This window comes from Eleginops maclovinus, chromosome 14, assembly GCF_036324505.1.
Source record: "Eleginops maclovinus isolate JMC-PN-2008 ecotype Puerto Natales chromosome 14, JC_Emac_rtc_rv5, whole genome shotgun sequence".
NCBI classification, from domain to species: domain Eukaryota; kingdom Metazoa; phylum Chordata; class Actinopteri; order Perciformes; family Eleginopidae; genus Eleginops; species Eleginops maclovinus.
Genome location: NC_086362.1, coordinates 8,940,574 through 8,953,502, shown reverse-complemented (window position 1 = coordinate 8,953,502; position 12,929 = coordinate 8,940,574). Strand labels below are relative to the sequence as shown.

General features: G+C 37.4%; 1 protein-coding gene across 11 annotated transcripts; it reads right to left on the bottom strand.

Annotated features, from left to right (window-relative positions):
- Nucleotides 1–3,392: 3,392 nt before the first annotated feature.
- LOC134875926 (mucin-4-like) lies at nucleotides 3,393–12,475 on the bottom strand. 11 transcript variants are annotated; one of them, XM_063900671.1, is made up of 15 exons: nucleotides 12,230–12,475; nucleotides 10,260–10,304; nucleotides 9,120–9,227; nucleotides 8,923–9,039; nucleotides 8,622–8,708; nucleotides 8,399–8,437; nucleotides 8,070–8,156; nucleotides 7,669–7,707; nucleotides 7,346–7,432; nucleotides 7,123–7,161; nucleotides 6,791–6,877; nucleotides 6,197–6,295; nucleotides 5,820–5,844; nucleotides 5,646–5,728; nucleotides 3,393–4,136 (listed from the first exon to the last, which is right to left on the bottom strand). In XM_063900671.1, the coding sequence occupies exons 1-15, from the start codon at nucleotides 12,288–12,290 to the stop codon at nucleotides 4,123–4,125; spliced, it is 1,017 nt and encodes a 338-aa protein (XP_063756741.1). In that variant the 5' UTR covers nucleotides 12,291–12,475; the 3' UTR covers nucleotides 3,393–4,122. The 11 variants fall into 11 exon arrangements, with proteins under 11 accessions (XP_063756741.1, XP_063756740.1, XP_063756742.1 ...); XM_063900670.1 differs by having other exon boundaries at nucleotides 9,120–9,230; nucleotides 12,230–12,474; XM_063900672.1 differs by having other exon boundaries at nucleotides 8,923–9,003; nucleotides 9,120–9,230; nucleotides 12,230–12,474.
- Between the last annotated feature and the right edge of the window lie 454 nt (nucleotides 12,476–12,929).

Here is a 12,929-nt window from a genome sequence, read left to right as displayed (position 1 = left end):
TGATGGAAGTATGGAATAGAGAGAGAGGGAGAGGGTGGGGGTGTGTGTGTATGTGGGGAGGGGGGGGGGGAGGGTCACATGGGGAGAACTAGATATGCCTCAGAAGAAGTCACATGCTTTAGCTAGTGTTACTGTCTTTGTGCATGCAGGCATACACAGTAACGCGCTGCATAAGCAAAGCTTTGTTTAAGTTATGTGTAGGCTTTGATATAAGCAGGGGATACAAAGGAGCTTTCAGGTTGCTTGACACATTTATCATTCTGTGGGAATCTAAGCAAGTTTAATGTAAATATATTTATTTATCTTGAGAATTACTTTGTGAAAAACTGTTTAATTATAAAAAGGAATATATTGTCATGTCTTTTTTCTCCTTACAAGTGCTTTCTTGTTTGTTTATTTGATCTTGTCCCCCTGTTTGATGATTTATTTTGCTTGCATATTTGTAAAAATACATGAGAAATGTCTACGGTGTTAAAAATCAAAAAACTGTTTGTGTAAGAAATAATACAATAACTCTATTTGCTATTTAATCATGCATCCACATCAGCAGTAATCTGAGAACACAGCTACAAAATGCATACATCAGCTGTCATTATCACGTGGTTTTAATGAGGTTTTGACCTAAATGTATGTTGAACATACGAGGTCAATACAGTTACTGAGAAAGCTTAACTTAACACATAGGAAAAGACTTGAGTATTTAAGAAAGATCTTTGGTCAGTGAAGTAAAGTTATGAAAATAGTTGATATTTTCGTAACTTATAAAAATGAAGACAGATGCAGAGAAATCGACTTACAGTTTTGAAGACTTTCTTGCAATCAAACCATTTCATTTTTTATGTGATTTAGCAAATGCACACAATACCAAAAGTTCAAATTCTGATAGCTCGGAGCTCCGGACCCGTATTGCATTTCTCTGGCTGTTCTTACAGAGTTCAGGGTGAAGCCTTCATGATCTCTGAACTCATGAAATAATAGTGCAGCACAAAGCTCAGGAAACATAATGTGTCAACAGCAACTGTCAGATCCATCCAATCGTTGGTGTCAGTGCTTAAGATGCTTCCCATGCCTCTTTGTTACATTCTGCGTCTATTTTAACTTAACTTTTTTTAATGTGAAGCCCCATCTGTCTGTTGCTTCTCTGCTCCTGTCAAACTGGCTGTATCTCAGTTGGACTGGAATAAAAGTAAAAGAAATATGTGTCACGACCATAGTATATCAAGGAGCAGGCAAGTAATGTGAAGCACCTCTGCATTTGACCTTCCCTCCTGTGTTGGAACACAACTAAACTCTGCTTGTGAATATCTCACATGTGCCAACTACTGTTTCTCTTATTGAGGCATAAAGATGACTCGTGTAGCCTCCTGTTTCACGTTACTTATCTCTACATGAACCTTCTGTTATCCCCTTCAAGACGCTCGGTATCAGTATGCCAGGCTGGCACCACTCTCCCTTCAGTGAAACCTGCCTCTCGCCTCCCCCTATCACCCTCCTCTCCCTCCTCCATGAAATCTAACAACTAGAGCCTTTTTGCTGAGTTGCACTTCTCTGCCGCAGGAGATAATCTGGTTGCTTGTGCAAACGTTTTCTACGTGCATGTCAGCGCCTTGCACAAGTACAAAAGTAGGAAAAAAACGTTTAAACATATGTTTGTATTTATGAGAGCCAGCACTTACAAAAATCCCTTATTCATAATGGATCCTAAATTGTGAACTGAGGCATCTACTGTTACTTGATGTCTGTAAACGCTTCTGCAACCCTACACAAACCCTGCTTATGTGCTTTAATGGAGCTTTGGTGCAATGATATTTTACAGGATGAATAATTCAACTTCCTACATGTCACTGGTAGCTGAAAAGATGAGTAGTTTTTGGGACAATGTAGCAGCATGAGGCAAAGAATAGACTGAAGGCCACCTGTTGCCAGTGGACTCTATTCAAACACAAAGGCTCTGTTGAGAGACCTTTTCTCTATACTTTTTAAAAATGTAACAAAAGAGAAAAGTGGGAACACGCAGGAGCGTAACAATAATGCAAATGTTCTACTCTCATTGTGTATGCCGCCAAGACAATGTGTAGATACTGAATTGTTGTTGTGTTAAGATAAACAATCGGTATGTTTTAATCTGTATGTTTTTCTCTGCTGAAGATATTACAGATTTAGAGATGTAATAACTCCTATTAGTTCTCCAAGGCTCACAGTACTTTCAAATTGATACGACTGCTTGCTAAGGCAATATTCAGCTCAGCAAGTCTCTTGACAGAAAAAGGCCCTTGATTGAAATGCATTCTACTATTGATTTTTCATTTTAAATCCACTTTAAAGTTGAAAGATGAGTAGATATCTGACTTTAGAGGGGAAACTAAACAGTGTGGAGTGAAGCTGAAGGAGAAAGGCCTGGCATGAGTGGAACCTGCCCATGCCAAAGCTGTGTTTGATGGGCCAGTGTCCACCTGCTAAAGTCTCTGGCTCTGGAAATGTGCCCACAGTGGAAGCTGTCCCCCAGTCTCAGTTTACAAAAACCATAGCTAGAGCTGGTCCTTATTACCCTGTTCGATTCAAAATGTGGGTCATGCCAACAACATGGCAAAAGTCAATTGAATTTATACCTTGGCATTTAATTAGTTGCATAAAGAGCGTATCTGTTTTCCCTGGGTTATGAAGATCAAGCACGGTGAGACTTTTACACCGGTTGCCTACATCTCACTCCTCTGTCAACTACCACAAGAGAGAGGGGCAGAAACATGGAGGCTCTTTGTGTTGACGGTTGGCCCCCTCTAGTGGAAAGTCACTGAAATGACAATGGTGGTCCGCAAAGCAAGTCACAAGCAAACCTCAAATCTTAACCTTCAGGTCTCAAGTCACTGTGGGAGTCCAAGGCGAGGCCCTGCTGTAAGTCAAGAAACTCACAAGTCATATCAAATCTTGATGATCCATCTCCATTAACTACTTTTATAATACTGCTACTTATTTTACCATGTAGCTAGATGATTAGACCTTTTTAATCATCTATTAAATGTGCTTGCCTCTTCATTAAATATGCTAAGTCTACTCTGTCCCATCTTATGTGATGTGCATTTCACTGCTGGATATCTGATTCGAAATTGCATGGTAGCAGCTACGTCGTTCAAGCACTACACTGCCAAATACAGATCAAAGAATACAGCTACTGAAGCTTAATCAAGGTCATCTATATTATTAACGGTCAGAACCAGATACAAACAGTTGGGAGGGAGGGTCTTAAGTGATGTGGTGACATCACTGTGTGACAGGAACTTGGTGACAGGAAGTTGGAAGCCTACCCCTACAGTCTGATCCTCTACCTGCAGGAAAACATGCAACATGGTGAGGATGTACTTACAAAGCATTACATTTCATATCTGGAAGATACAAACATTTCTTTTGTGATTTATTGAGAACATTGAAATTGAGAGCAACACATTCTAGCCAAAAAGCATTTCCAGTGTCTTTTATACAATCCCTGTCTTTAAATTTACTGACAAAAAAAAAAAAGTACTTTAAAACGTTTTCAGTGCACAGGTGGAATATTTAACATTTTAATATTGAACCTTCTTAACTGAGATACATGTAAAGCAAAAATGAATACACCTAAAAAGAGCCTGTTCTTGGTGAAATTGACACAAAAACACATAATATCCTACAAAGCAGTTCAAGGCACATAAGTGATAAGTAACAACCAAAGGATAATTATAAAACTATGAAATGAACAGATTAATTACATCAAACATGATGGATCTGAGGTCAGTGCACTGTACAGGAGCGTGTTTTGTCACAAACATGTAGACAGAGATCTGCAGCTGAATTTGTCTTCGTCAACAGTATACTGAAATAAAGGGTGCTGACAGCATTTAGCCTACGTTATCAATTTAAAGATTTACTGAATTATCTCCATAAAATATATTATAATTGGAAAAAGGTTCACTAACTCTGAGATTGATCAAAACACCCTCATTTCAGCATACAGAATCATACATACGTTTTGCATGTTTTCACAACAACAACAAAAAATCAAAGAAATCAAACATTCGTTCCAGACCATCATTGTGTGGGCGCCAGGTGTAAGGCACACACTGTTCGGTCTTGATGTCCTCCTTTTTTTTATTATCTCGCAGCAGCTGAAACATAAATAACAGAGGAAAGTGATGAAACAACAGCAGGATAAAACCACATCTGCGTGATTAAAACTTCATAGTCCACAAATAATGAACAACGTGTGCATTTGTGTCAATCCAACACCAGGAGGCGGTGCTGCTTTGACTGAGTACATGTCAGCATGTGTGGAAGCACATTGAGGACTCTATTTACATTGAAAATAAAAACCTCATGTTAGACAGGTTATGGTGTCCCGCCTGCAGAGAACGATTGATGCCCTAACAGAAGTCCCGCCTTAATGAGAGAACTGACAGATTACAGGTGGACATCAAAGAGCGTGGTGATGTAAAAATGTGCTTTATAATAGCTTATTTTTACTTTTTTATTTAGACATTTATTATACGCTGGTTTGTTTGCTATTTTTGGTGAAAGATTGAACTGAGCAAAATACTATAAACAATACTCTGTACCCAAATAAAGAATAATTATTTTAAAAAAGAACATAACAACATACAAAATGTAAAGGATAGGGACTGTTTCGATTTAAATATATTGTAAAGCAGGTCAAGTTCTCAAAAAATAAATGTCAATTGCCAACATTTACAGCCTTAGAAAAACTTCATTTCAAATTTTTTTATTGTGACATAAAATTGCTGTTAATTTCTACTCAGTCACACTGAAGAAGATTATAATAAAATCATGGATTCATGCATTCATTTGGAAGTTTACATTACTAAATCGCCCAAAGACTTCTATAAGGTGGTACCTTCTTGTTCCTGCTGTCTGATGAAAGTGATCTTACATTTTTCTGAAGCTAATTAAATAACATTAAAGTTAAGACTGTTAGGGAGGAGTTCATTTTTTTGTTTACCACGTTTTTAAGTCAGTGAAAATGCAGTTTAAGAGCGTGGGATTGTGAGGTGTTTATCTGTGTGTTGTGTGGTACGTATGGGTAACATGTTTTACAATCAGATAAGAGTTTATAAAGCTAAATAATCCAGTAATCTGTAGCAATATAAACACATTCTTCCTCAGCGAAATTCCTAAAGCATGACTCTATTTCCTTCCCACACCCAAAGTCATCCCGGCCTGATTTGATGAGGGGAGGAAGATAGGACAAGTAGTGTCTGGATTTGTATTATTTTCACGGTCGAGGTGAAGGGGTAGTGAGTGTGTGTATATGAACCACGGATGACACGTATGTGGACGACCCCAATGACAAACACGCACACGCCTGCAGCGTCTGGGCCACTCTGACATTTACCGAGCGCACAATAGCTCCTGTCCAAAATAATCTGTGTTTATGTTAGGAAGTCCCTATCTTTCAAGCCCTGCTGCTTGTTCGAGGGCGGGGGCGCGAAATCACAGGAAACACCTTCTGTTGCACAGCAAAGCCCCACAAGCCCATGCAGTACAATGAGATATTAAAAGCCTGTAACTTCCCTAAACGTCTGGAAGAACGGCTTCACCAAGTGATGGAAGAATGGACAAACAAAATGAACTCTCGCAGGAAATAGACGGAAGCAGCTCACCATTTTCGTCCCCGCCTGATGACCTCACTCCGAGGAGCATGACTCCATCTTTGGTGCTTTCCGGCCTGCTCTGGAAAGATGCACTGTTGGGAGGAACAGAGACAAAGGGATGGATGTTTTTAACTTTAAAATGCCTTTTCAAAACTATATATTTTAATAAAGTATTAAACTCACTTCTCAGTTCCAATGTCAATAGTTTCTGTGGAAGAGAAGACAGTAAAATACGTTAACACACAAATAGTATTCTTTCGTTCAATATTAAACAATAATATCTTGCAATTACTTGAACAATGCATGGATATAGGATCCTATTTTTTACATATCATTTGTTTAAATTGGTCTATCATCATCTATTGGTATTCAGAGTTTGTCCCTGTTGTCCAAACAATACTTGTCCCATTGTTCACCTTACACATTGATACTAAATTTAGTTGGCATGTTTTTTTAAAAGATAAGATAATGGTTGGGTGAAAAATAGTCATGGTTGTAACTTAGTTTTTCGGAGACCAGACTAGTTTGATACGTGTGAGAACGTCTTCTGGTAGTCTCACCGGTGTGATCGTGGATCTTCTTGCATTTGTATTTGAAGACGATGAAAGCAGCAGCTGCAACCAGCAGGACCGGTAACACGATCCACCACCACCTTTTCTCTGAGCGTGAAATGTATAAGATACGTTTTTGAAAAGACTTCATATATTCACAGCTTCATTATGCAGTATGTTAGTACATTTAAATCACCTGCATCTATTAATGTAGTCAATGTAGTCATTGGAGGAGGTAAAACGTTGTTTGATGATACTATGACATTTAAATTATGGAATTAATTATTTGAATAAAGCTACTCAACATTAGTCAATCAATATTAATCAAGAACAACAACAACAACAGCAAGAGAGCAAAGACAACAACAAGTGATGTTATTTCGTTTGGTTTTCTAGTGCTTTCATCTTGTCCTTTAGATACTGATTAAAAAACAGTTTTCATGTAAAGAATTAACCCAGCATTGCCACACCAGAATTTTAAAAATAATTTATATAACTATGTTTATAATATAATTTATTAAGGTTTAAAAATCTAATAATTGATCTGCATTCTAAAAAGCTAGCTCATTACTGATGATGTATCTGTGCCAAATTTCTTCTCACCTTGAGTTTCATTGATCTTGTTGTTAGTAGGGTTTCCTGTGGTGAGCTTGGGAGGAGATGTCGATTGGAAAGAACTAGCATTTACAGCTAATATAGAAAAAAGAAAGGAATTCATTTAAATACATAAAGGCCAAGCAGTGATTTGTTATCTGTGATCATTTCGGTCAATATCCCACTTTTTTGGTGATACTATGACATCTAAATTATGGAATTAATTATTTGAATAAAGCTACTCAACATTAGTCAATCAATATTAATCAAGAACAACAACAACAACATCAACAACATCAACAAAGACAACAACAAGTGATGTTATTTCGTTTTATACATACCGTTTGGTTTTCTAGTGCTTTCATCTTGTCCTTTAGATACTGATTAAAAAACAGTTTGCATGTAAAGAATTAACCCAGCATTGCCACACCAGAATTTTAAAAATAATTTATATAACTATGTTTATAATATAATTTATTAAGGTTTAAAAAATCTAATAATTGATCTGCATTCTAAAAAGCTAGCTCATTACTGATGATGTATCTGTGCCAAATTTCTTCTCACCTTGAGTCTCATTGATCTTGTTGTTAGTGGGGTTTCCTATGGTGAGCTTGGGAGGAGATGTCGATTGGAAAGAACTAGCATTTACAGCTAATATAGAAAAAAGAAAGGAATTCATTTAAATACATAAAGGTCAAGCAGTGATTTGTTATCTGTGATCATTTCGGTCAATATCCCACTTTTTTGATGATACTATGACATTTAAATTATGGAATTAATTATTTGAATAAAGCTACTCAACATTAGTCAATCAATATTAATCAAGAACAACAACAACAACATCAACAAAGACAACAACAAGTGATGTTATTTCGTTTTATACATACCGTTTGGTTTTCTAGTGCTTTCATCTTGTCCTTTAGATACTGATTAAAAAACAGTTTGCATGTAAAGAATTAACCCAGCATTGCCACACCAGAATTTTAAATCACCTGCATCTATTAATGTAGTCAATGTAGTCATTGGAGGAGGTAAAACGTTGTTTGATGATACTATGACATTTAAATTATGGAATTAATTATTTGAATAAAGCTACTCAACATTAGTCAATCAATATTAATCAAGAACAACAACAACAACAACAACAACAAGAGAGAATAAAAAAAATAATTTATATAACTATGTTTATAATATAATTTATTAAGGTTTAAAACAATCTAATAATTGATCTGCATTCTAAAAAGCTAGCTCATTACTGATGATGTATCTGTGCCAAATTTCTTCTCACCTTGAGTCTCATTGATCTTGTTGTTAGTGGGGTTTCCTATGGTGAGCTTGGGAGGAGATGTCGATTGGAAAGAACTAGCATTTACAGCTAATATAGAAAAAAGAAAGGAATTCATTTAAATACATAAAGGCCAAGCAGTGATTTGTTATCTGTGATCATTTCGGTCAATATCCCACTTTTTTGGTGATACTATGACATTTAAATTATGGAATTAATTATTTGAATAAAGCTACTCAACATTAGTCAATCAATATTAATCAAGAACAACAACAACATCAACAACATCAACAAAGACAACAACAAGTGATGTTATTTCGTTTTATACATACCGTTTGGTTTTCTAGTGCTTTCATCTTGTCCTTTAGATACTGATTAAAAAACAGTTTGCATGTAAAGAATTAACCCAGCATTGCCACACCAGAATTTTAAAAATAATTTATATAACTATGTTTATAATATAATTTATTAAGGTTTAAAAAATCTAATAATTGATCTGCATTCTAAAAAGCTAGCTCATTACTGATGATGTATCTGTGCCAAATTTCTTCTCACCTTGAGTCTCATTGATCTTGTTATTAGTGGGGTTTCCTGTGGTGAGCTTGGGAGGAGATGTCGATTGGAAAGAACTAGCATTTACAGCTAATATAGAAAAAAGAAAGGAATTCATTTAAATACATAAAGGCCAAGCAGTGATTTGTTATCTGTGATCATTTCGGTCAATATCCCACTTTTTCCTTCAAAGTCAACTTAGCAAAAGAACTTTCTTTAGGATGCAAACAGAATGAATTTATATAAACTGATTTAGAACTCAATATTAAAACAAACCGTTTAACAATTATAAACACAAACTGACTCTTAGTTACTGTCACAGAGACATGGACAGCAGTAGTGGCGTTCAACGTCTTCCCTGTAGTTGCTGCTGTTATAGTTTTTCCTGCAGGTACAAATAAAGTTGAAGCAATCTTGAGTACTGGGGTTGAACAAAAGAAAGAAAATAAATTAAAGACCTTCTTCCATCTGTTTATCGACTTAAGATATATGCACACTCACTGTTATTAGGGTTTTCGGTGGTTTCAGTACGAAGAAAAATTAAGGGATTCTGACTGGCTGGCATCACTGGTGGTGGTGTTACTTTGGTTGGACTTTTGGTTGAAGATCCTGCTGGAGTTGGAGTTATGTTAGCATTTGGGTATGTTGAAATGCAAATGAGAGAGAGATTTAGCATATGAAAGGTTGCGTAAGATCTGCAGGAAAAAAAAAAAACCGCAACGCAGGAAAAGAAAAGATGCAGGAATTCAAAATGGCCATTAGATTTACAATTGACACGGGGCATTTTGTCTACTGCGAAATTTGGATGAGAAGATCAATACAACTTGTATAAAGTAGCACCGGTAAATGTAATGCCAGTTAGCTTAGCTTAGCAAAAAGACAGGAAGTGTGGAAACAGCAAGACTGAGTCTGACCACAGGAAACAAAATCCACCAACCAACAAACAAACAAACCATTTAACAAGGTACATCTTAGCAGTCACAATGATATACTGTTTGTTTTTTGTCCTACTATAAATGCAGCTGTCAGCCAAACAGAAACTTCTAAAAGTTGCAAAATGGCACATTTTTACATGGTGTCTTATGCAGGAATTAAAATACACGAATAATTGACCTATGAAGGTGCTTGGAACCTTTCAAAGCTAGCTAGTTTCACCCTGATTCCAATGTCTGTGCTAAGCTAAGCTATCCATCTACTGCCTATTCAAACACATTTTCTTTTCACATCATGACTATGTAAAGAAATGAATGCAAAGACGTGAGTGGATGCTTTGTGCCGAGCAACACAAATGACAGGACATGAAAACCATATCAGGGTTTATGTTGATGTCACTGACATTGAGAATTGTGAATGGAGAAGAAAAGTGTATTGTAGTCCTCAATGGTGAACTGGAGCACTACAATAGTACATCATATTTGTACAAAGAGTGGGCCAAACAGAAGATGTGGAAAAAAGTACTCAAGCAAGCTGGACCATCTCGTAAGTTCTCAAAGTGAGTCACTTAACTTCAGCTATCGGTTGAACTGTACTATGAAGCAAGTTAGCACTAGCATTAGCCGCACAGCTGCTGGTTTTCCAAGCATACTTGTGTTACTCTCCACCAGGGAGCAATTAAATACCTTAAGTGCCATAGCTACTTACTTTGTATTGATGTTAATTGTGGCACCTTTGTGCTATCTGATGAATCTGTAAAGAAGAAACACCATTTTTTAAAGTTTTTATTTTTCGTGAAATCAATCATCAAAAGCTTTTGTCCAGCATGGTGGCTATGGTTTATATGCTGACTGTTTGAGGCCAGAGCACAACATTCAAATAAATGGGCTATCTAGGAATTCACAGTAGGCTACCACAATCAGTTTGTCTACGCAAGACATTTCCCCAGACAGATTCTCTATTTTAAGTTCACAGTTGCATATTTGTATCATTCATGTTTGGCAACGCTTTAAAGTCCAGAGTCTGAGACAAAGGTGTGCCCTCGCTCCAAGTGTCAGACTAGAAGTCAGCGTTGGAGGTTGTGGAGTGTTGAGGTGGATATCCTCTGCTTGAAGCCCTGCAGCAGTGTGAAGCTGCATCCTGTCCCAGACATACTATTGGCATCCTCTGACCTCAGCAGCCAAGCATCCTGTCTTCAGTGGTGTCAGTTATGATCCCACTCGACATATTTCTCACCAGAGCACTGGCTGAAGCCAAGTCAACTCCTAAACTCTCAATGTCAATTAAGTTATTTTGGGATAAGTCCAAGGAAATTTCAAGTCATTCTGTAAAAATTACTTCACATATTCTACAGCTAGTCTGTACTTCAAGTATTTTGTATCAGATGTTAAGTAAAGTCTCGATTTTCTTGGTATTTTGGATCAAGTCTCAACACCTCAAAGTCCTTCGAGTCCAAGTCAAACCTTTGTTGTTTTTTGGATCATCTGTCAAGTCTCAATTTCCAAGTGGTGAAGTTGTATGCAATTATAGACAAGTTAGAACAACGTCCTTATTATATCAGTTCAAGCATCAACTATAGGCTACTCCTCTAAGTGAAGTCTCAAGTTAAATCTCCAGTATTTTGTACTGTCTGAGGTGTTAAATCCTTCACAAAATTTGATTTGGAGAAAATCGAAAATCAAGTCATTTGAGACACGTTCAAGTCACCTTAAGTCTCAAGTGTTTGTTGCAAATTTCAATTAAAGCTCAGAAAGTTTTTGGGAAAAAACCCTCTGCTGCCGCGGGGGGTGCAGGGCGAGGGCATTTCCTCCAGATGTTTACTACCAAACGCTAGATTTGTTTCCAGTTGGGACACTTGGGTCTCAGGACACAGATCTGTTGTTCTGTGAGAGAGGGGGCGCTTTGGTTCCCACTGACTATCTGCAGTCGGATCACCTATCTGCCCGGCACAGGACAGATAAAAGGTCTTTTGGCTCAGCAAAAGGAAAACAAACAAATCCTGAGCCACCCTCTTTTTTTCCTTTCCATCCATCAAGAGACAGACACTTGACACTTTTGTTACAAGTTAAAATATTCTACTTTTTTCTTATGTGTTAGTACAAAGCACATCCAACGGCTCTCTCTCACACACACACACACACACACACACACACACACACACACACACACACACACACACACACACACACACACACACACACACACACACACACACACACACACACACACACACACACACACACACACACACACACACTGTTTATCTCGGGCTGAATGAACGGAAACACACTGAGTGGATGTCTCTGAGGTACTGTTCAAAGTGGCTTCTGAACAAACCTGGGATCTTAATCTTTGCAAAAAGAAAATCACAGAGAATAAAACATGAGCTCAACTTCTAATACTCTCAATTTTCAGAACAACTTTTGCTGCAAAGAAACCAAAAAGTTTTCATTAACACACAATTGGGCCAATAAATGACAGTTCACCAAAGTTGTGGAAATGTTTTGACACCATTTAGTAAGATACACATCAATAATAAAGATTTGTTTTACCTTCTGCACTGACAGCGCAGAAACAACACTGAAGCTATCTTAGACTTTTTAAGGGCCTTCAGATCTGATTCTGTTAAATCTAAGGCTAATCCAACAGCATGTGTCCCATCCACAAATGTTTCCTACCTGCTGCGAAGACTTGGACAGCCACTAGCAGCAGCAGGACGAGAACCCTGATGGTCTTCATGGTGATTCTGCGTAAACTCCTCTGGCTTCTTCTGCCTCAGACTCCAACTGAGCGGCCAGTGGAAAAGGTGCTGTGGCGCTTGGCTGCTTAGGCTTTTTTTCAGCACTTCCTTCTGATAAAGAAGGGGAGGAAATACATCGGCTTCCCTTCCTGACGTAAAACTGGGTGGATGTTGCGACCAGCACAGAGCAGCCAGTGGCTACAAACCTATGTCCATGTTTTTCGGGTACCGTCAACTCCCATCACTTATTTTTTCCTGCCGCACACACCACTTATCAGTTGGGAGGAGACCGGTGCTGGTGATGGTTTGAGGAAATCTGCTCAGCTTTAAATAAACGGTGTGGAATCCAAAACTCTATGTAATTAATTATAAGATGAAAAGTCAAGTACTTTGGAAAAGAATATAAAAAAACAGGAACACACAGCCACACACTTTTTAAGATGTTCTCCAACTGTCACATGCATTCATCAAAACATACTAAGTAAAACGTTTTTCTAGCAACTTAGAAATCCTTAATGTTAAAATTACTTTGAATTGAATAATCGATCTGTAAATATAGTAAACATAACATATTTACACATGCTCTGATTATTTTTTTTACTTATTGTCTTATTATTACTATGAAATGTGTTATAAAA